Here is a 23041-nt window from a genome sequence, read left to right as displayed (position 1 = left end):
TTCCTCAGCTGTCTTATTATGGCCAGACATTGGTATTGTTCAGTCAAACGAAAGCCCAATATCCAGCCGTGCATAAACGTTGCAGACTCTGTGTGGTGGCAAAAATAAGAGGCTACTATTCTTTCCATCATCCTTCAGATATGATTTAGTAAATATGGCTTCATAATTGTGCCCTGGAGCCACGGTACAATTTCCATGTATAACTATGGTGGCAGTACTGCCTTGAACATTTTCATCATCAGCTTTTCTCTCTCTCTTCGGATGATCTAACTGAAGCACAGAATTTGTCATGGGGAATCAGAATTCTGAACGATCATTCAGTCTTTGGCCTCTCTATTGAGAGTGTCACTGTACTGATTCCTGTACACAAAAACTGGACTGAGAAAACCTAATGCATTTTACATATGCCACTAAGATGACCAGACAGCAAATGTGAAAAATCGGGACGGGGGTAGGGGACAATAAAGCCTATATAAGAAAAAGACCCCAAAATCAGGACTGTACCTATAAAATCGGGGCATGTGGTCACCCTATATGCCACCAACATTAAGGGAATAATTACTTTCATGATGACTAACCTGGGAAGGAACTAGTGATCTAGAGGTGAAAGGCTCCACAGCTCATTACCCATTTTCCTGAGCCACATAGCATGTGGTTTTATTTCACTATATACAGGCTAAGTTGCGTGTATGCTGTAGCATTGGTGTGGGGGTAGACCAGGGAATAATGATGGTCCAGTTGTTAGGGCACAAGCCTGGAACTCACATGACCTGGATTCCATTTCCCTGTTCTACCAAAGATGCTCCAGTCTCTGTGTGCCTCAGTTCCCCATCTCTAAAATGGGAAGAATAGTTCCTCCCTACCTCACAGGGTGTAGTGGGGATATATACATTGAAGCTTGTGAGGTGCTCAGATACTATGGTAATGGAGGCCTGGTAAGCATCTAAGGTAGGTAGATGTTGAATGTGAACTGTTCAGAAAACTCTAAAAATTTTCAGCAGTTCCAATTGCATGCAGCCTTATGGCTCAGAGGTTCCTGACTCTTTCTTTCAGAGGTAGTAAAAGGGATTTTTTTTAATCCAGGAAAGGGTGGTTTCTATTGCTATATGAACTGCTTTCAGTGCCCACATGACTATATTGTTCAGCTATTGTTTGTGTTTGAAGAGGTATCCACACTTTGATCTTCTGTAATACATTTTTTATAAATGGTCTTGAAAAAATATCACCTGTTGAAATTTCACTTACAAGCTTCCCTTGCATGTTTTATTTGACGCTCCCATAGCTACACATGTTGTTGTGTGGCCATGCTCCTGAATGGGCTAAGCAGTGAAATTAAATACCACACCAGTTTATTCCTAGGGAGGCAGAAGCATGAATGACACATCTATTTAATCCATGTTTTAGGCTAGTGGCCTAATTTGACTCCTGTTACATGCAGATTCCTAGCAAATATTCTATAGTGAATGCCCAGCAAAAAGACTGTCTAGTGTTCAGATCATATCATATAAGCCAACAAATATAAAGATACCATGCTGTAGTGTAACAGATCACTGTTTTCTATCAGTACAATTTTACTGCATCAGTCACCATGCTACCAACTTTAGAGAGGACTGTAGGAAACACACTATTAGAATACTTTTCACAAGTAGTGTCATGAAATGCTACATGGAATGTCACTTCATAGATGTTGCACGTAATATAGCTTAGAGACGTATTGGATTCTAAACAGCTATCTTTTGTTTTGCTAAGAAACCAGGTAAAAATGTGGCAGCAATCATCCAGGACATCCATTCTCAAAAGGAAAGAGATATGTACCGTGAAGCCGACAGGTAACTCATCATGATGTCAGCTGGGCATATCCTATCTTGATTCAGAGCAATATAGAAAGCAAATTCTGTACATTCTGAATACTGAGCCATTACCCTTGATTTAGAGGGTTCCAGGGTGGAAACAGGGGTTTAAATAACGCTGCTGACTGGCCAGCAGGATAATCACTTTATCTATTTACTTTTTCTTTCTTAATTCTCAATCTCTCATGTTTTGGAAGTCTGTTATATTTCATTTCTACTGCTTGGAAAAATACAAATGGATACTGTGGTAAATCACAGAGCCTGGGTAATGAAACACACTGACAGATGCAATGATTGTTATGAAAGAAAATGATAGTTTTTATTATTAATTACTTATTATTCTGAGCATTGACAACATGCTTGGCATGATGTACAAAACACAAATTAGAAGACATTCTCCTATCATCTAAAGACAGACAGGCTAGATGCACTGGAAGACCCAGAGGAAGGAGTCACATTAAATATTTATTTTTTATTTATTTTGCATACTTTCCATGTGTCTCTTTTCTACTGTGTGCATTTATGGGTCGTGCGCTATGAGTGGTTCTGTAGGAGGAATAGTCACAAAGTGAAACCACTTTTAATACATGAAAACTCAGGGTGGATGTGCCCCTTTTTATCACCTTAGTGATGTCATGGAAGCATAAATGGCCTGTATTAAACATGTCATAGGCTTATAGAAACTGACACCTTGTGACACTCTTAAGGAAGAACATGCATGTTCCTCTCATAACAGATTCTATGTGGATTTTTTGAAAACGCTGTGACCGTTCGTTCGTACAGTCCTAACCAGGCTCCAGCAAATGCAAGGGAGCAATACATGTGCAAATGGGCACATGTGCAAAATCTGTGGGTGCAATTTTAAAGGTTTGTTTGATTTGGTCAAGTGTACAAACCCAGTATTCAGTATGGCTGGATACAAACAGGGTAATGATTCCCTAGATTTCCTCCAGACAGAGATGATTAATTGTGTGCTTTCCTTCTGCTGCAGGTATGGGACTGAGAGGCCCCGGTCTCGCAGCCCCATAAGCCACTCTCTGTCACCAAGGTCCCATACCCCAAGCTTTACTTCCTGCAGCTCACCTCGCAGTCCATTGGGTGCCAGCAGGACAGACTGGGGAAATGGAAGAGAGTCGTGGGATCAGTCCCCTTACTCCCGAAGAGAGGAAGAAAGAGATCCAGTACTCTGGAGAGAGAATGGGGAGGAGAAAAGGGATAGGACTGACACATGGGTTCATGAGAGAAAACACTATATTCGGCAGCTGGATAAGCTAGATTTAGATGGACGGATCGAAGGAGCCAGAGGACACAGAGAAAAGCACTTAAGGGGTGGTTCACCCAATGCCCTTCATGCTTTACCTGGGTATAAGAGCAGGGAAGATGACTATTACAGAAAAGCATATAAGTCAAAATCTGATCGATACCAAAAGCAGCTGCAGGATGCACCGGTGAAGTCGAAAAGAAAAGAAGAGTCCAGGTTAAGAGAGAGCAAACACTCTCACTGTGAGGACCTAGATAAGGAGGAAGCTTCAGAACAAAGGCCCAACAAGGTATCTGAAGGCTGCAGGCAAAAGCAAAGTGATAGATATAAAAGCAAGAAAGCAGATAAAGACACAGTTGAAGATGCTGCCGCTGTGGCTGAAAGCAGTGACGCGAAGGAAGGCAATGCACCTGAGAACGAGGTAACAGGGAGCTTCTTTGGTTAGAATAGGGGACACTAGTACATTACAACTTTTCACATAAAAGTGAAAAGTTGTAATGCTGGCGTAATGACTTTTCTAATGGGCTCAGAACTTCTGTGACTGTTGTGGAACTAGTCCAAACATGTCCTTTGTCTGCTTGTTTGCAATGAAACTGCAGTGATGTTTGCAGGTAAAAGGGATGCCTACCAAATGTTTTGTTTTGCTCCCCTTTCAGCTCACTAGAAATTTTTTTCTATACAGCCACCTGTGATTTATCGAGCAGTCAGCGTGGGAATGACTTTTTACTCTCATGACACAATTTTTGTGGTGTTGTAGGCATAGCAATTGGTAACTTGTATTTGTAATTCCCTGCTCTTGACTGTGACAATGAATATTACTAATTTCTCACTCCATGTAATGGCCAAGCAGGGACTTGTTATCCTCTCGAGGCAGAAGCAGTGAATTGGTATGCACATTACTTCATAGTTTTAAATTCCTTAGTAAATTTCACTGGTAGGTAAAGTTACAGTCTCTGTGGGCTTGATTCTCTGCTTGGATGGAATGGAAAGGAAAAGCTTCAGGGACCCCGTAGCAACCTCCAAATTCACAGCCCATGCTCCAGGCTCCCCTAACCTATGCCTAGGGCCCTACTAAATTCACCATTCAGTTTGGTCAGTTTTGTGGCCAGGGGGTTTTAAAATTGGTCAATTTCACAATTTCAGATATTTACGTCTGAAATTTCAGGTGTTGTAACCATGGGGGTCCTGATCCAACTGGTGATTGTGGGGGGGGTCCCCCAAACTGTTGAAGGGGGGCTGCAAGATTGCCATACGCACTTCTGCACTGCCTTCAGAGCCCAAACCCGGGCAGGAGATGCAGGGGGAGGGCGGAAGCCCTGGAAGTAGGGCGCCCCTGAGCCACAGCAGGACCTGTGGGGAACAGCAGCCCCAAGCCCGAGTGCCCCGAGCCCTGGCAAGAGCTGTGGGGGGCGGCAGTGCGGAGTCCAGCTCTGGGGCTGCTGCAGTGCAGAAGGGAGACTGTACCACCCTCCCTTCTGCACTGACTGTGGAAGTGGGTTTGATCTCCCCCCATTAACAGCTATGCAGGGGAAGAAAAAGTTTTGTCCCTCCCTGCCCGGTTGATTTTGGGAAGATCAGATTTCATCGGGAAGGACTTATTTCATGGTCCGTGACATGGTTTTCACAGCCGTGAAATTGGCGGGGCCCCTACATATGTCACTGGCGTAAGATCCTTTATGGAATGTACAGGGCTGGCACAGGAGACAGCAGAGCCGCCACCACCAGATTTCTGCCAGCAGCGCATTCCCCTGCATAGAGGGGATTCTCTCGGGGCTATCTCTGGCTGGTGTAAGGTCACTTTGTGCTGCTTCAGACCAGAAAATCCAGATCATCGGGTTTAATAGAAGTGACAGGTAAACCTGTCCAAGGTGTATTTCAACAGGGGATGGGCTGCCTTTCTCACGGCACCAGCCCTCCACAAAACAATCCTTTTATACCGTAGCTCAAGAACTCAGTAGGCAACTTTGTGAGCAAAAGTTTGTTTTCCTTATTCATGTACCTGGAGACCTGTCTTGGGGAGCAGTTGCACTTTTAGGGGTGCAACGTACAGCAAGCCAGTTTTGAACTCACATTATTAACACCAAGTGGGGAGAAAAATCCACTTGAACATTCTGTAACTTGCCACATCAACAGAAATGCCATTATGAAGAGCTCCATTATTCACTCCAGTACCTTGCAGCTTTCTCCCCCAAAAATCACTGACTAAAAGGACCCTAAGGGAGTTAGGTGCCCGCCTCCCATGGGACATCAGTGGGATTTGGGCACAATTTATTTGAGCTCTTCTGAAAAGTTCCAGCCTTAACTCTTTGTTACTTTGACACTAAGTCTGATGACCACATGGTGTATGGTGGTTGGTAACATTACAGCATGGGTGTGTAAGTGTAGTGCTGCACAGAATGGAAACCGGTTATTTGAATACATTTACAGCCAATAGTCTTTAAAATGGGTAGGTGATCGGTGTCTCTCGCTGGGGAGCGTTTACTTGAAGAAGCCGCTAGATATCCTGTTTGTGGTTCCCTGTGCAATGACTTGAGTTGATCCTGCTGAACTTCAAAATCCGTAGTCAGCTCAGGGCAAGCCTTAATTGATCTTGCTCTCCTTCCTCATGCAGGGAAAACACGGTGGAAGTCTCAAGGTTTCCAGGTTGTAGCACAGCAGTCTCTGTAGCAGGCAATGGTTCTTCTACATCCAATCAACCTGTTTGTCTGCACCAGATTTTAGTCCCCCTTTTTTTTTTTACTGTGTACTTCAGCGTGGCTGAATAATACCTCAGAGCAGGGCTCTCTCTAAGGTGTAGCCCTATGGAGCCAGGTACCCTCCTGACTGACCGTGTGGTGCTCCTCTTGTGGCAGTCTGCAGGGACTGCTAATGACAGACGCTTTGATCTAGGCACTACTTCTGGCTCATGCAGCTGGAGTCTCGGAAAAGTAGAGCAGGAGGAGCCCACATCAAAGCTGTCATTCCTGTGTGTTGGGCATACCTCTGGTCCTGATCCACTGAGCATATGGAGTCAGCTGCAACTGCTGGGTGCGGATCTTAATCCTTTTGCAGAAGCTGCAGGGGCTCCTACTTTTAACTCTGGAGGTCCTGGGTTCAGTCCCTGTTGACAATCAAGATGATGTGGCTTGATTGTCTTTTCTGTGGTCATTTTGTGCTTCCTTGGAGAGAAGCTGCAGTGCTAGTTGCGCACATGTACATAGTCATTTTAAACTAACAGAGTTAGCAATAGACTTTCTGAGAATCTTTGGTTAAGGTCACTCATACTGTTATAGGGACATCCTCAAGCTTAGAAGACCTCAACTTCCAGCCCACCTATGTTTTTTTTTAACACCATATAATGTTGTAGTTTGTTTTTCCAAAATATAAGCCAAGCAAGGAACTGCATTCCTGAGCAGTCCTACAATAACAGATCAATGGGTTGGGGCCCCCTGCTTACACTGCATTCAATCATTATAAACCAGGGTTGGTTGGAAAACTGAAGAAGGAAGATTGGAAATTCATGAATTTTCAATATTTCCATTTTTTTCTCGAAATTTCTTTTTTTTTTTTTTACATTTTCTGTCCAGCTTTGCTAGATAGAAGTCTCCAATCTCTGGGTGTTTCTGCAGAATTCACATGTACAAATCTGATGAATAAGGAATGGGACTGTGTTGAATGCCTTTGCTCATGAAGACTCAGAATAGACCATAATGGAAATCTCTCTGTTTAGGATTACTGCTGAGTGTCACTACAGATATACATGTTGTATTTGTTTTAGCTTGGGAAAGAGGAACATATTACAGAGAAGACCTCACCTTCAATGAATAAACAAGGAAAAGATTCAGCAGATTCTGTGGAAAGCACAAAAAAAGAGAAGGTAAGCTGTGTGTTAACTGGGTTTAGTCTCTATTATAAAATAAAGCAACACATGAATTTGTCAGCAAATTTTGCAGACTGAAATATTACACCCCCATTGAATACCATTTCTCAGACACTCTGAGAGGGGATGTCTAAATTAACTTACCTCGTATTGAACTCTGCTTCTATGGATAGCTTTTGCCTGACAGGGTTTTGAGAGGCTCTTCTTTTAGTTGCTGTATGCCCATATAGATTACTTTTAATGGCTGCTGCCAAGTGCTATGCATGTGAAGGAACATATGCCTAAAAAGACTACATAACTGTCAAGTGTGTCCAAAAATAGAAGAGGCAGTCATTTTGGAGTGACAGCAAAGGAAGGGACAGGAGATGAAGCCTTTCCAGAATGGAGTTAGATGTACTGTAGACAACCTCTTTTTAAACATTTCTCTTTAAGTCCTAGAATCAGAGAATATCAGGGTTGGAAGGGACCTCAGGAGGTCATCTAGTCTAACCCCCTGCTCAAAGCAGGACCAATCCCCAACTAAATCATCCCAGCCAGGGCTTTGTCTTTAAATAGGGCTTTAAATAATTTCACTACAAACCTCCTGTTGCAGTATCACAGAGACATATCCTTGGCAATTTTCCAGCTTCATACCTTTACAGTTATGAGATGATGGTCAAACGTGGAAGCTATCAATATCTGTTGCAGTAGAAAATTGATCTCCTGATCCAGAACAGTCTGTCTACCCTAGGACACTGCCAGGCTTCATATGAAATGACCAAAGAGGAGAGAAACACAGATTTTTCATCTCTTATGTACATAAAATGATTCTGAAAGTTGAAATCTAACTTATTCTAAGTATGTATTAAAAGTAAGCAGGCATTGTAATTAATATGTGCACTTCAGAAAGCCAGTGCTAATGTTTTGGAATGAAGGTCCACTGTCGGATACTGAGTTTATAATTAGTACCATCCTGCGATTTTTATCTGGTGTTCCAGGAGATTAAAATCTTAGCATAACTCTAAAGGCTAACTTCCTTCCAGGTCTAAGCCATCTTCTGCCAGCCTAGTCTCCTTCAGAGGGTCCATGTGGAAGGAAGTGACTGCAGTAGGTAGCCACAAGTTTCCTGTCTCTGTAGGAGCTTGAGGTAGTGTGCAGCCAGGCAAAAAAATTACTCTGTTGGTTGGGGAGAGGTTGGCCATGGTGATGATGGGGAGAGGACAAATTCAGCACATTCCCCCTGCAGTCTCTGCTGGCAAGGCTCCTATATCCCCAGAGGCGTAGGCAAGTGAATTTCCTCTGGGCCTGAAGAAAGATTTATTCAAAGAATTAGGTACAACAGGTTGTGGATTTCTGGGCAGTTGTGGCACTGCTCACATGGTCGTAATTAACACAAGACTGAGACCGGGAGATTTCAGCTACCCAAAGAGTTATAAAATATCCCCAAAGAAGTGCAATGATAGAAGCATTTATATGGGCTATGGTAAAGGGGTCTGTGTATATGTAACTGTGGGGGAGCTTTCCTAGTGCTTAAACAAAACTCCTATAGAAAAGCACATGGAGACCCAGAGTTCAGGCATGGAGGACTTTCAGCAAGGTTTCTCCACAATCAAGTCATAAAAGAACAAAGGGAATGAACTTGGGGGGAGGGATAGCTCAGTGGTTTGAGCATTTGGCCTGTTAAACTCAGGGTTGTGAGTTCAATCCTTGAGGGGGGCCATTTAGGGATCTGGGGGAAAAAATTGGGGATTGGCCCTACTTTGAGCAGGGGTTGGACTAGATGACCTCCTGAGGTCCCTTCCAGCCCTGATATTCTGTGAACTTAATTCTTAAGTACCAACTTCATACAATCCTATAATAATGAAGAAACAAATAATAACAATAATAGCTTAATTTCTACTACGTAATAAGGCTAGTTCAGAATCCACATACGCTGTCTTCACAAGTCTACATAAATATAAACAAAAGAAATGAATTAGATCTAAACAGGTCAGTCCCCACAAACACACAGTGAGAAGTAATTCAGAGATCCAACAGCATAGGTTGAGTTTACCTGTCTCAGCTAGAGTCTTTGTTCATCGGCTCTATACAGTCTGTGAGTCAAAAGCTCTGCAACAATATCATCCCTCCACTTGCTTGTAGAAATCTCCAACTCGAACCCAGGCAGACTTTCTCCTCCTCTACTGGACTGTGGAATCACTCAGCTAGTCAGCTAACTAATTAACCAGCCAATCAGTATTAAGTACATAAAACAATCCTGTTACAAGAAAAATATAAAACTTAGACTAGCCAGATATAGATGACTTTCCCCATCATACCATTTAAATAAGAAAAAAGTTGCTGAATCAAACTGGTAAAGGCAATTGAACTTTGAACTAAAACTGTTTGGCTAAAATCAAATCACAGTCAAGGTGTGTAATTTAATGCTAATAAAGACATTTGTTTCTCTGCCCAGTTTCTTCTTTTTAAAATTGCCAGGGCTTCCCTGTGTTGGAAAGTTAACAATACCCCTAACCTGCTGTACAGTGCTTCAGGGTTAAGGGAAACTGGCCTGCTTTCTGCTTCCATGGCTAAGCTTCTCCCAACAGGTCACATGTCCTTTTGTAAAGCAGCTGCCCTGATTACTTGTCCTCAGTGGAGTCTGAGTCCAGCTTCCACACCCAAATCCAGAAACTTCCGGGTGTGGAGTGCTAATTGTGCATCTGCCTAGCAACAGTGACCCAGACACAACTCACTCACTCCTCTCTAAAGAAATCTCTCCCTATTAGCATGTGGATTACATATACACCCCCCTACACATACACAGAGTAAATCAAACCTGATACCACAGTGTACAGTTCTTAGGAATTGTGGACATGGTAGGACATGAGGAATGGCCAGTCCAAAGCATCACTTGTGATCACTAGGCCAAAGCCCATTCCCTAATATTGATGATATATAACTGACATCTTTCCCAATCTGTTTTCCCCTTTGCTGCAGGAGCGAGATTGGGAGAGTGGAAGTGAGATGGAAGGCGAGGCCTGGTATCCAGCTAACATGGAAGAACTGGTCACAGTGGATGAAGTGGGAGAAGACGACTTTATTATGGAGCCAGATATAACCGAACTTGAAGAAATTGTTACAGTTGATCCAAACGACAAAGCATGCTCAGAAATGCGTCAGTATGTAACTAGCACGTTAGAACTGGAAAATGACCACAGCCAGATAAACAGGAGTGAAGGCGAATCTGCCCAGGAAGCTCCAGAAACGAGCTTCAGATCAGCAAAGGAAAGCCTAGCTGCTTCCGGTAGCTGTCCAAAAAATGATGATGATGATGATGATGATGACGATGATGCAGTTACCGAAGCATCAAGCCTAAATCTGGACACTGAACAGAAGCCAGATGAATCACAAGAAGACAGAGCTCTTAGGGATTCTAATTACCACAAAAAGGAAGGAAAAATAGAGGAGATCTCTGATATTCATATAAAGCTGGAGGATGAACAGATACTTTCTGATCAAATGAAAGGAGAGACTCTCCAGCTCTCTGGCACTTTTATGGATCATTACAAGCAGATGGGATCACAAGAAACTGAGAGTAGAGAAGTCTTGGACATGCTTGTAAAAAACTCCAGTGAAGAAACAACCCGTGGAAGCCAAGAGTGTCAAGAGACGCGGGGTAACTACTTCTGTGTTTTCTTTTCTGCTGGTGGAGAGCTTTTATCTGTGCAAGATGCATTAGATTTTAATCTCCTGCTAACAAGAATAAATGTTGGTATTAGTGCCAAGATTGTCCTAGGAGCAGCTCAGTAAAAGAGCCTGGCTGCCATGAGAGCCATGTTAATCCTTTAAAGGCTTTTAGTCAAATGGTGTAAAGGAAATACGATAAGCAACTTGCAATAATCAGCTGTAACGGTCACATCTGGGTTCACGTGAGTTGAGCTGAACTCTTGCAGCCCCCTGCTAAGTACTTTGAATTGTCAATGAGAAGAACTACAGTTCCTGCAGGTCAACAAATAACAGAGGGATCTTTTAAGTCTGTCTGGCTCCCACCCATATGAGAAACTCAGGATGAGTGTTTCTTACCCACCATGCAAAAAGATGAAAATAGTTTGTAGGTTGTTGTTGTTTCTCTGTCCTTGTTCATGCAAGCACGTGACTTTGTGTGGAGACTTGGGTGGATACTAACCAAGTACAGTTATTTCTTATACATTCCCTCTAATATAACCTGATGTGGCAAGGCACATGGTAACACAAAGCCAGAAAATATTTTAAGAGTGTAAGATTAATCATACCTGCCTATTAAAAACTTTTAACTGCCAGGAAAAATATCTGAGTAAGGACAGCAGTGTCTGGAAGAACTGCAGAATCCAAATCAAGCCCTTTATTCTTAATCCTGCACCTCTGTTGTAATGCTGTAGTGATCTGGGATCTTGAATGGCCCTGTACTTTATCTATAATATATAAGCAATTCACATGTCTGGAAGGGGGAGGAAGGATACCTTTCTTTCTAGCCTTAATCCCTCCCAGTAAATTAACACAATATTTCCCATGCATTAAATCTGCTGCCTGCACAGATTTAACATATACATACAGAATAATAGTGTTTGTCAGTATCCTGTCATACTGAGGCATGCGTAAAGCATAGCTCCAGTTTTAACACACTCTCTCTAATGAAAGTGGGCAATTCCCAAAATGGAAAAGTTTAAAATATAAACAGAAGAGAGGTAATGAACATGAAATTGTCTCGAAAAAAATTTAGTTCATATGTGGTGTTTCTTATTGGTTAGCTATTGTCAGCTGTACTGTATTAGACATACAGATTGGGTGGAAATATTCCATTTCCAGGTCATGTTTAACTTCTGGCCTCATTCAGAAAAAGTTTGATTATAGAAGTTGTCGTACTTCATTAAACTGTTTTCATTCAACGCATTTATTCCTTTAAGTAAATTCTAGGTACCTGGAAATGAAATCTCCTGAATTATCAGAGGTGAAATCTAAAAGAACCCATTCTTCACCATCCTGGGAACAAGAGGATGTTTTCACTGAACTTAGCATTCCTCTAGGTAAGTCTAAACATTTAGGTCATGAGACACTGTCCATTGCAATACCTTGAGTGTACAAAAGGTGTCACTTTAAGGCTACTACTTGTATTTGTTTCTCGAAACGAATGCAAGGATAATCAAAAGAAACAGTAAATAACACATGGTTAAATATTGAAAGAACTGAGCTTTTTATTCCAGATTATTTATTATTATTCCAGATAAATTGACTATGTATTCGTTAATGACACTGAACAGCTGAAATATCTGCCATTGGATTCCAAAATCTAAAACATAGGGGGACTGACACATTCATAAACAAATTATCTGGGTTTTGGTAGAAGCATTGCTCAGTGCCAAGGAAATCTTGAGGGCAGAGATCTCTCAAGTGAGTTCTCTGTATAGTAAGGAGCTTCTAAGCATGTGACGTGAAATATTAGAGTGATTTAGCCCCTGAATGGATCGATTACACTTCACAACCATAGATCATGAACATACAGAATACACTATGGTGTGATCTAATATAAGGATATTATTGGCACTCACTAGGAATGACCTATATAATTCAGTTGTGACTTTTACCCTAAGTAAGTCCTGTGGCTATCCCAACCCTTTGTGCTATACCATCATGTATTCTCAATAAATATACATGCATATATTATCTGAGAATATATAAATTCATATAATACCTAAGAGAATGTATACAGTGTGTATTTGCAGTACACGTTTTAAATTGTAATTTTTCACCGTCATTCGTCAGTGTTACAGAATTTGATGTCCTTTCATGAGAACTTGAAAGTAGTAGATCTGGGATTAGCCTTTGTATCTTTAACATTTAGCTAAATTATATTTTTCTCTTTGAAAGTAAACCTGTTTTTATCAGGCAACGTTTGTCATGTTAATATGATTCAAAATCGTTTGGTAGGTGTGGAATTTGTGGTGCCCAGAACTGGGTTTTACTGCAAGCTTTGTGGACTTTTCTACACGAATGAAGAGACAGCTAAGACGAGCCACTGCAGAAGTACTGTTCACTACAAAAATCTTCAGGTAAAACATGAGTAATTAGTGTTAGTCCAGCTTCTACTAATTAATGGATCAGACTGAGTAAAACTCTCGGGTGCTATAAAACGGACTTCCATGGTGCGCACAGAATTCAGTGGCATGGAAATGGACAGTTTAAAATCTTTTAAGCTGACAAATGTATAGAAATCAAATGGTTCCTGCGGTTCTGCTGGCCAACACACTAGCCTATCACCTCTGGATCCCTGTGCTCAACTCATGGCTCACAAATGAATGAGGTGAGAAGTCCACATCACAAAAATACTAGCACACAATTTGGCCCAGTTGAGTCTCCCCTAATTTTGGGACTCTTAAGAGGAAACAGTAGAGGTGTTTCAGGTCAGGACTGAAGTGCATTGGCAGTTCTTTCTAGGACAGATAGCACAGAGCCTGCCACCACTACTGATTTCTTAATTTCATGGCAGCTAAATTTATTACTCTTTCAGAATGTGTATAATTTTATTTCTGTGCCAACTTAAGTCTCCATGGTAAGTTCCAACTTGAGGAATTTCAAAGCGTTGTGTATGATACAGAAATGATCTGAGGATGGCTTCATATGCCACTGAAATGCATTCATCTCTGGTGTGGAACATGGCAGCTGTCCAACAGTGCTGCGCAATGCTACATAACAATTGCTAGAAGGCAGTGAAGAAGAATGCCATGTCCTATGTATTTATTTAGATTTACTTTTAAATCCCCACCCATTGCTCTGGGTATTTTTCCAAATATAAAAGCACACACTAGACAATATCACCCTAAGATCATTGGCATATCCAAAAAAAAACTCCAAACCCAACCCTACCTTGATCGCTTTTTTTTTTAGATATCCACCTGAGAATATCAGCAATCCCTGTTCATAACAGCATCAATATTAACCATACGTTTGTGCATTCTTCACTCCCCCTCCCTCCCCACTTGGTGCACCTCCACCCCAAGTACCTGGAAGAAAAGATGGGGCTGTGCAGTTTGTCTGGAACATATTCAGGCTCACCAAGGGGGAAAATCAAGCTCCAGTGTTGAGGATCACTCACAGAAAAGGCCCAGTCTCCTTGTTAAACTGTGATTAGAGAGTGAGGACAGGACGGTCCAGGGGTTAGTGATTAAGGATTGAGGTAAGTGGATATAGAAGAAGGATGGTCTAGGGCACTAGCATACCTGCTTTGGTACCGACTTCCTGTGTGACCTTGGGCAAGTCACTTAGCCTTTCTGTGTCTCAGTTCCCCAACTGAAGATAATAGCATAGTGTGTACACTGCTCCCCCTCACATTAAACACATTAAAGATTATGGTGATGGGGACCGGATAAGTAACTAAAGCAGATTAGTTGTTCTCAAACTGTGGGTCAGGACCACAAAGTGGGTTGTGACCCCGTTTTAATGGGGTCGCCAGGGCCAGCATGAGACTTGCTGGGGTCAGGGATGAAGCCCAAGCCCAAGCCCCGCCGCCTGGGGCCAAAGCCAAAGCCCGAAGGCTTCAGCGTTGAGCAGCAGGGCTCACACTTCGGCTTCAGTCCTAGGTGGTGGGGCTCTGATGACAGGCCGCCCCGTCCTTGGGCTTCTCTTGGGTCCCTCTGCCTGGATCGGGAGGGCTCAGGCTTTGGTCCACTCTCCTGGGGTCGTATAGTAATTTCTGTTGTCAGAAGGGGGTCAACATGCAATGAAGTTTGAGAACCGCTGAATTAGATTAATGCCAAACAGTTTTCAAAGCCACTTTCTTATGCTCAGATAAATTTGTTAGTCTCTAAGGTGCCACAAGTACTCCTTTTCTTTTTTGTGAATACAAACTAACATGGCTGCTACTCTGAAACATATAAAATTTAGAGAGGTTTTATGGAATGCATTGTAATGCCTGACTGCCTTCTGTACAGGTTTTGTAGTGAATTTCTATTTAAACCAAAAAAGGATTTTCTCCCTCTTGCTGCAGTTCTGTGATAAATAGCAGTTGGGGTTTTAGACTGAGATTTTCAAAGCTGAGAAGGGCTTTAGGCACATGAGGTGGTATTGAAATCAACAAGTAGGTGTGGCTAAATCCCTAGTCAGCTTTGAAAATTTCAACCGTCGTTGGGTAGGCATTAGTTTAAAAAAATCAGCATTGGGTTATATGTTCCATCCATGTGTGCTCGTAATTAAATGTAGTTTATGGTTTAAAGATAAATTAAACCTTAATGAATTCCATGTCCGTCCAAAGACTGTTGTAGTATTTACTCTTGCCTGCAGCCACGTGGAATTTTGTCCAGTTAGATCAAGACAGAGTGTTGTGTGCTGCATTTCCCCAGGCCACACCTCTCTATTCAAAATTACAGCAGCGGCAATCATCATGGTATACAATCTAAGAGCAGCTCTAACGATCTTGGCAGGCAAAGTTTGGGGTTTAAAAATGGACCAGCGACTGCCCCTTCCCCTCAAAAAAAAAAAAAAAAAAAAAAGTAGGGGGAAGGTTGCCTCTGGAAGTTGAAAAATAGTTTTGAGTCACCTCCTGCTAAGCTGCACACATGAAACATAGAGTTTTTTGCCCTTTCTCTAGAAAACGAAGGCCACATTGTCAGTACTGGGTTTACAATAGGGCCGGGCCCACACTCAGAAGAGGCCCCCTCGCCTGGACTGTGGCCACTCCGTAAGGCCCCGCCCCCACTTGGCCTCTTCGCCCTGAAGCTCCACCCCCAATCACTCCTCTACGCCCCTTCCACCTCCCCTGCTCCTCCTCTCCACCCTCTCCATGCCTCACCCTTCTCCACACACCCCCCATGTGAGCAGCAGGCGGGGAAGAGGCCAAGCAGGGGTGGGACCTCAGAGCAGAGCGTGGATGGAGTGCAGGGGCGGGGCCTTGGGGAGGGCACCAGGGCCCACAAAAGGTTAATTCGGCCCTGCACGTTGTGAGTTTATGTGGTGTACTGCATAGATCAGGTTTGGGCAAACTACAGCCCGTGGGCCGGATTCGGCCTCTCAGGGCTTTGGATCCGGCCCGCAGGATTGCCCCCCATGGTGCTGCAGGCCCTGCGTTGCTCTCAGAAGCAGCCAGCACCAAGTCCCTGGGGCCCCGCAGGGTGCAGAGGGCTCTGCATGTTGCCCTTGCCTCCAGGCACCGAGGAACATTTTACCATTTGTTGGATTTATGGTCTCTAATAACACTCAGATCAGTTACTCATGCATGTGAGTGTGATTTTTAAATTATATATATATATATAGAATATAAAAATCACACTCACATGCATGAGTAACTGATCTGAGTGTTATTATATATAATCTTTAATAAGACTCCGTCTGTGTGATTATAGAGATCTCCCACGATTCTGACCAAATTTACTTATGATGAGGAATTTTTGTTCCCTTCTGCCCCTCATGCCATTCACCTTGGTTGAATCTGAGTATAAAATTTGTGCATGACTCTCTCATGCCCACGTCATTCCTCCTTCCATTTTGTGTGCACCTCTGCCACCCAAAGGTATTGCCAGTAAGTCAGCAGCTTTACTGGCTGCTAATATATTTTAGGATTGCACTATATTATTGATATTTAGGGCACTTGAACACCATCATAATAAAACAACTCCGTACAGGCAAATACTCCAGCCACATTGTTAAATTCTATCAGTGATGATTGTTGGCTTCACTTTTCTTTCCACTTAAAATACATAGATTTATATACATCAAAAGGTATGTGTCTAAGTCAGATGCTTTGCAAATGTAATGTATGTTTTAAATCGTATCTCAGGAACGGCGTCTGCTCTCAATCACACCACTTCGATACCAGTGTAATTCTGTTCTCTTCTGTGGCATTACTGCTGATTTACCCCAATGTGAGATCAGAATCGAGCAATCAGCTTCTATTTGCCAGGAGAAAAGATCTATTAGATTGATCTTGGGACTGGAAGCCAGGATATCCTGAACTGTAGTCCTCCTGGTTCTGCTACTGACTTCCTGGGTGGCATTGAGCAAGTCACTTAACCTCCCTGGCCTTGTCAGTATTAAGGGAATTTGCTCTAGAGGATCTACATTAATACAGATACACCAGTTTACATTTCCTTAGTGTAGACAGAGTGTCTGTGGGTTCTACCTCTTAGGGTAGTTGAGGGCTAGTTACTGCTTTGAAGCTATAAAGCACTCTGTGCTGAGTATTATCAATCTTGCTAATGCCACTTCTGGTTTTCCTTTGGTCACAGAAGTATCTATCCCAGCTTGCAGAAGAGAGTCTGAAAATGAATGAAGAAGACAGCAATCTGCCACAGGACGATGCCGGGATTGTTCCCCACTTTGAGAAGAAAAAGCTATGATGTCGCTGAACTAGAAGAGTTGTAAATGAGTGAATGCTGACATTTCATTGTTGATCTACATGATGTGGTGATCAGTTTGCACTGTGCAGGAGGAAGGAAAGCACAATAAACAGCATGTTCCATGCATCTATGCCCAGAGGTCATTAAAAACCATAATGCCTGAATAGTTTCCCATGGGGAAGCAGTGCTGGCGTATCTGTAACAAGCGCAGCTATTCTTTCTCAGACTGTGTTGGGAGCGGCTTCCTATACTAACAGAATTCTCAGGGGTTCTCAGATGCCACACAGTAGGTCAGGCTGAGTATTTAGAAGAATTTAGCATCCTCCAGTGGAAATGATCTGAAAGGAGATGTCCAGAATTAAGCTTTTAACATTAATATATTTTAAGTCACTTCATTCATTAGTATAGTGAACAATAGGCCTGTTTAAGAGACCTAAAGCCATTGTGCTAGTACTAACTGTTAAATGGCATAAGGTAAACCCCAGTGGCAACAGGCTATGTGCACCTAGAGCTTAGCGATGATAATCATCATCGTTTTTTAATTTTTGAGTGTTGTCCATGTACTTGATGTTGTACAAAGATAGAAGAAGTCACAGCCCCTATCTCTAGGAGCACACAATTGAAATCCAATACAGGCAGAACAGTTCAGGCTGAAAGTTAATTGCTTCCATTCTTCAGTGCTTTATATCCTGTGAGCTGGATTCTCTTTGGTCATTTCTGTGTTTGGAAATATTCCTTGGGAAAATTCTAAAAGTGTGTCCACTTTGTGTCTTAGATTAAATTCACACAAGAAGCTTTATAAGTGCTACATGTTTAGTGTATGTAACTTGTAGAATTCTTTATCCATTCTCATTGGGGGGGTTTAAAACATGTTTTTCTAATCTTGGCAATCTTGAATTTCCTGGTCTTTATGGAAATAAGCCAGACTCTTAATGTTGTTTTAACAGTTTTTGTATCCATTCCCCTGAATTTTTATGGCAAGTGTAACAACTGTTCACAGAATGCTCAGTGAGAACACAGGATGCACCAGCAACTATAAATATTATTATATGGCATTGTTTATACTCAGAGTTGTTGCTTAATGTAATGCAAAGTCCCATTGAAATGCACTATTTAGATTTCTGGTTTATTTCAATGGGCTTTGTATAGGAAAAGAGAACATGTACTAAAACTGCTGCCAGATTTGATCCAGGAATTATGCGTTTACAAAATGCACCACAAACCATGTCTTCAGGGAAGTGGTAGGAAAATTTTTGAAATGTTTGAAATTCGGATGAAAAATGGAGAATGGGAGAATTTGCAGATTTTTTTTCCCCATTCTTTGCCCAGCTGTGATATTGACCATATAAAGGGCCACTGAAACATCTGGCATTAGATGTTTTACGTAATGCAATAGGACTTTGGGTACAGTAAATAATTTCCCCCCACAATGGCTTATCCATCACGGAGAGCAACATTAATATTAATAACATTAATAGCAAAATAATGCAAAATAGCCAATCTGCCAAAACTGCTCCCTCCAGAAAACCTGGTTCCATATCACCTGCACCAGCAGCCATATTCTTCTTTCTCTGAAAATTGTTTCTGCTCAGTATCCTATATCTCCTGGCTGCATTTTGTTGTTGGGCAAGTTCCCTTTCAATTAGATGGTGCAGGCATTCCATTTATTTCAACCAGAGTTGAGTGCAAGCTGCAAATCTTGGATTCATTTTTCTCCAGAGTTCAGGGATTCTGTGGATTCCAGGTTTGGGCTTGGTGCATCAGAGAGAAAGAAAGGAAGAGACAATATTTAGGCATAAATCTGAGCTTCACCAGATTTAAGATGTGACTGGATTTGGGCCCATCTTTTATTTAAAACATGGCTTTTATTCCTCACTTAATTGAAACAAAAAATCTTGAAAATCAAATTCTTCTTGTTACAAGATTTCTTATTACATTTTGATGAGATTTGTTGGGCACAAATATTATTGCAAGGTGTAAAATCATGAAAAGGGAAGTAAATATTCTGTAGTTACTGTCCAAGACATAGCTGTTAGGGCAGTGATGCATAGACTGAATGTGAAGAATTACTCTCATTGCCTTATACTATGTGAGTGGGGGGAGGGAATCACCCCAGATGCAAGCATCTGATTTTTATATCCCAGACTGTTCCTGAACTGGCACACTCACCAGAGTGGTGGGAGATTTTTAGATCACATAGTTACGCTAAAAGTGGATGGGAGGTAGGATTGATAGTGCCCCAAATCCCCACGCCTCTAGCAACTTATCTCCAGCCAAATTCAAGTACAAAGAGTATTATTATTATTCATTTGTATTGCAGTAGCACGGACAGGCTCCAGCCCCATTGTTCGAAGCACTGTAACAAAAACTTTCCCAAACCCCAAAGAGCTTACAATGAAAGTTCAAGGTGAGAAACAAAGGTGGATGCAAACAAACAGGGGAAGTAGAAGGTGACAGCAAAACCATTCTGGTCAGCAGGAGTAGAACTACTAAAACTATCTTCTGTGTTTGCCCATGGGCTCATTGTCAGACTTACATGAGCGATTCAGCTTATTACCCCCAAAATATTAAACACTAAGGCCCAGATTCACTCCTGTGTTGCACCCCATATATATTTCACCTTGTACTCCCAGGGCCAGTTGCATCAGAAGTGCAGGATCCGTCTGAGTTGCGGGTTGGTAGTGGTATCCTACAGCCACCACCCCAGAGATCTTGCCTGAGGAAGAGTGAATCAGTTTCCAGCCAGGGCTCCAAAGGTTGGGGGCTTGATGGGCAGCCCAGGAGCCATGCTGAGTCAGCACAACTCTCAGCCAGCCAGGATTGCCTTGCCTGTGCTGGCTGGTCCTAATCCCCCCTGAAAAATGGGGGGCACCCCTTTCCATGTAGTTTCCTCCTCTGATAGCCTGCAAATCTGGGTTCCACTGGCAGAACCCAAGGGGTGATTCTGGTCTAATTACTGTATTTGGGGTGCAGGGCCAAATGTTTAGAGCCTCCAGAAAGGCATCCACGATACTTGCTTGCACATCAAATCCAGGCATTTTCAGAGGGGATTTGAAAATCGGGCCCCTAAGGACTAACTACTGACAAAAGAACACATGAACGAGGTCAAAAAGACAGCTGTAGTCCTGAGAATTTTATTTTATTTTGCAAAATCCCTACATTCAAAAGTAGTTGAAAAGAACCTCCAAGTCTTAGCATTCAGTCTAACAGTCTGTGCAATCAACTTTCAGCCCAATGCAATTAGAGACCTGCTATATAATGTCTTTCCATCAAAACAGCCCATAGTAGCAGTGCTTGCAGGCATTTAACTCCCAGACATCACTCTAATACCTATTCTGCTGAGAGGCAACACACCTGTACAGGTAGCTATTTGCCTCTTTCAACTGCTGTAAAATGTGTTGTTTCTCTTTTGACTTGCTATATTTAAGTCTGATACTAAGGTGTAGTATTTTTCTAGTCAGCATAGTTCTTCAACAATTTACATTTCTGATTAATATATGGATAGCACCAGGCAGTCTCAAGTCTAGCCAAAAATTATTTATTATTATTTAAAGAAGAGCTTCCGTGATATTTATGAATCATTTCAACATGTCTCAACCAAAGATTTCACAAAGGCTGCAGCCTTTCTGAACAGTGAATATGTTTTATATCTGCTGATCTCAAATAGTCTTTAATGTCACAGTGCAACTTGCTTTCTTCAAGGTAAAAATTTTAAAAAAATCTAAACATTAGCCCCATAAGACTTAACACATTTTAATATTGGCTTGAACACTAAATTAGTGTCAGGCTGGTTATATTCAGGGTTTTTCTATTCTCTATTAAGGCTGTGATTTGTTTAATTATACTTGAACTGGACCAGACATACTATTTATTGAGCTTATAGAATCTTGTTAATTTAAGTTTTGCCTTGTAAACAATGGGAATTTGTTAGAACTTGTTGAGTTATGTAAGTGGTGTCACCAGTATTAACTGATCTGTGCAACTGATTGCAAAGTGTTTCAGATTGTGTTTCTTAAAAAGGATTTTAATAAAGAGAATTTTAGAGCATAAATAATGGTTGGTAGTTGTGCCAATGTTTTCACAATAACTTGTAGGGAGACTGGCGCCTCTCAGAATTTGGTTCTTTGTAATTATGATTGAAGCCGTTCCTTACCCATCTACTGCCCCTCCATCTCCCTTCCTATACTTCACCTCCAGACTTACTGAGTGAGCTATCTACAGCTGTTGCCTCTTGAATTCCCCTCTTCCACCTCCATCCTGGATTCTCTTCCACACTTTTTAAAACTGTTCTGATCTCTTTCTAGCCAACTTGCAAGGCATCTACTCCACCTACATCCTACTTATCCCATCTGCTGTGTTGATTACACTTGCCTGCTTGATATCTCCTTCCTCAGCTTTCATGACATGGTCTTCTCCCTGGCTCTCCTGCTGTGTCTCTTTGGTTGATCATACTCCCCTCTCCCATTTTCCCTATTGGTTCCACAAGGCTCTATCCTAAGTCCCATGGTCCCATCCTCTTCTCTCACAAAATCCTCTCTCTGAATAACCTCACCCACCAGAAATGGGATCCACATGGAAAAATGCTCAATGAAGAATCATAGTTAGTTTAAGGGTAAGTAACCATTCTTTACTATTATCACTATAAATCGTTAAAGAAAGCTGTAAGGACAAAAGCAGTGGGGAAATCTATAAGACTTTCTGTACTGTTGAAAGAATTGACTTGGAAAAAACAGGACAAAGGGGCGGGCTAGGAAGAAGACAGAAAGAGAGAAGGTAAGATGAGACAGGTTTGCCCCCTGCTGTACAGTAAATTATTACACAAAGTTGTGATTGCAGATTCTGTATGATTGGGGTGATGGTGGCAAAAGTTGACGAAATACAAAGCATACAGCTTGAGTTTGAAATACAAACTCACTTTGTGTAGCAGCCAGATTTCTTGTGGATAATATGTCTGGAATACCCCGTTGTCCTGGTTCCGGAGTAGCTTTGTAGAACATAAGTACACCTTAAAAGGCGTGCTGTGTAAATCCTTTGGAACTATATCATGACATCATAAAGGTGTATAATACCAATATTATTGAATAGACACAGTACCTCAAGGATGCTCTTCATTGTGTCATTCAGGAGCATGGAGGTTCAGGCTAAGAAATCAGCCGGGTGTGGCTTTGTGGGTTAAGTATTTCTCTCTGTGTATGTATATATATGCATACGTTTTATAGCTGCTTGTAAACCATGGCTGCATTCACACAAAACCTACAGGTTTCAGAGTAGCAGCCATGTTAGTCTGTATTCGCAAAAAGAAAAGGAGTACTTGTGGCACCTTAGAGACTAACAAATTTATTTGAGCATAAACTTTCGTGAGCTACAGCTGACTTCATCGGATGCAAAACCTACAGTGGTCAGTATGGATTGACCCAAGGTTCTTCAAGACCAAAATCACAGGCCTCTACCAACTGAGTAAAATACATTTTCTTTAGCTTAGAGCTAGTAGGTGTTCCAGTCATTGGGGCATGCTACAAGAGGGAGACATGCTCAAACATCCTGGCCCAGTGTATTATCCTTTGGGATCCTCTTATATGAAATGCACGGCATAGGTGTGGCATATTTCCAAGTACTTCAACCAGCCCCAGGATCTGGAGCTGTCTGCAATGCCACATGAGTCACATACTGATAAAGTCTTAGTTTAAGCCTTGTGTATATTAGTATTTGTTTAGGAAAATTTCCATCGGTGATAAGAATGGTGGGA

At 42.0% G+C, this 23041-nt stretch overlaps 1 protein-coding gene across 2 annotated transcripts in view; it reads left to right on the top strand.

The window, feature by feature from the left end:
• Window positions 1–21338, top strand: part of RBM20 (RNA binding motif protein 20) — a 164773-nt gene extending 143435 nt beyond the window's left edge. The window contains exons 8-14 of one of the 2 annotated variants that reach the window (XM_038410820.2): window positions 1750–1829; window positions 2842–3532; window positions 6869–6967; window positions 9929–10607; window positions 11875–11994; window positions 12896–13017; window positions 17185–21338. In XM_038410820.2, coding sequence (XP_038266748.1) covers window positions 1750–1829; window positions 2842–3532; window positions 6869–6967; window positions 9929–10607; window positions 11875–11994; window positions 12896–13017; window positions 17185–17295 — 1902 coding nt within the window. In that variant the 3' untranslated portion in view covers window positions 17296–21338. Of the gene's footprint in view, window positions 1–1749; window positions 1830–2841; window positions 3533–6868; window positions 6968–9928; window positions 10608–11874; window positions 11995–12895; window positions 13018–17184 lie in introns of those variants that run through there. The other variant, XR_006282905.1, reaches the window with a different exon arrangement.
• The last annotated feature ends 1703 nt before the right edge of the window (window positions 21339–23041 follow it).

Source organism: Dermochelys coriacea, chromosome 7, assembly GCF_009764565.3.
Source record: "Dermochelys coriacea isolate rDerCor1 chromosome 7, rDerCor1.pri.v4, whole genome shotgun sequence".
Classification (NCBI taxonomy): Eukaryota; Metazoa; Chordata; order Testudines; family Dermochelyidae; genus Dermochelys; species Dermochelys coriacea.
The sequence above is the reverse complement of the archived record's forward strand: the minus strand, read 5'-3'. Positions and strand labels throughout refer to the sequence as shown.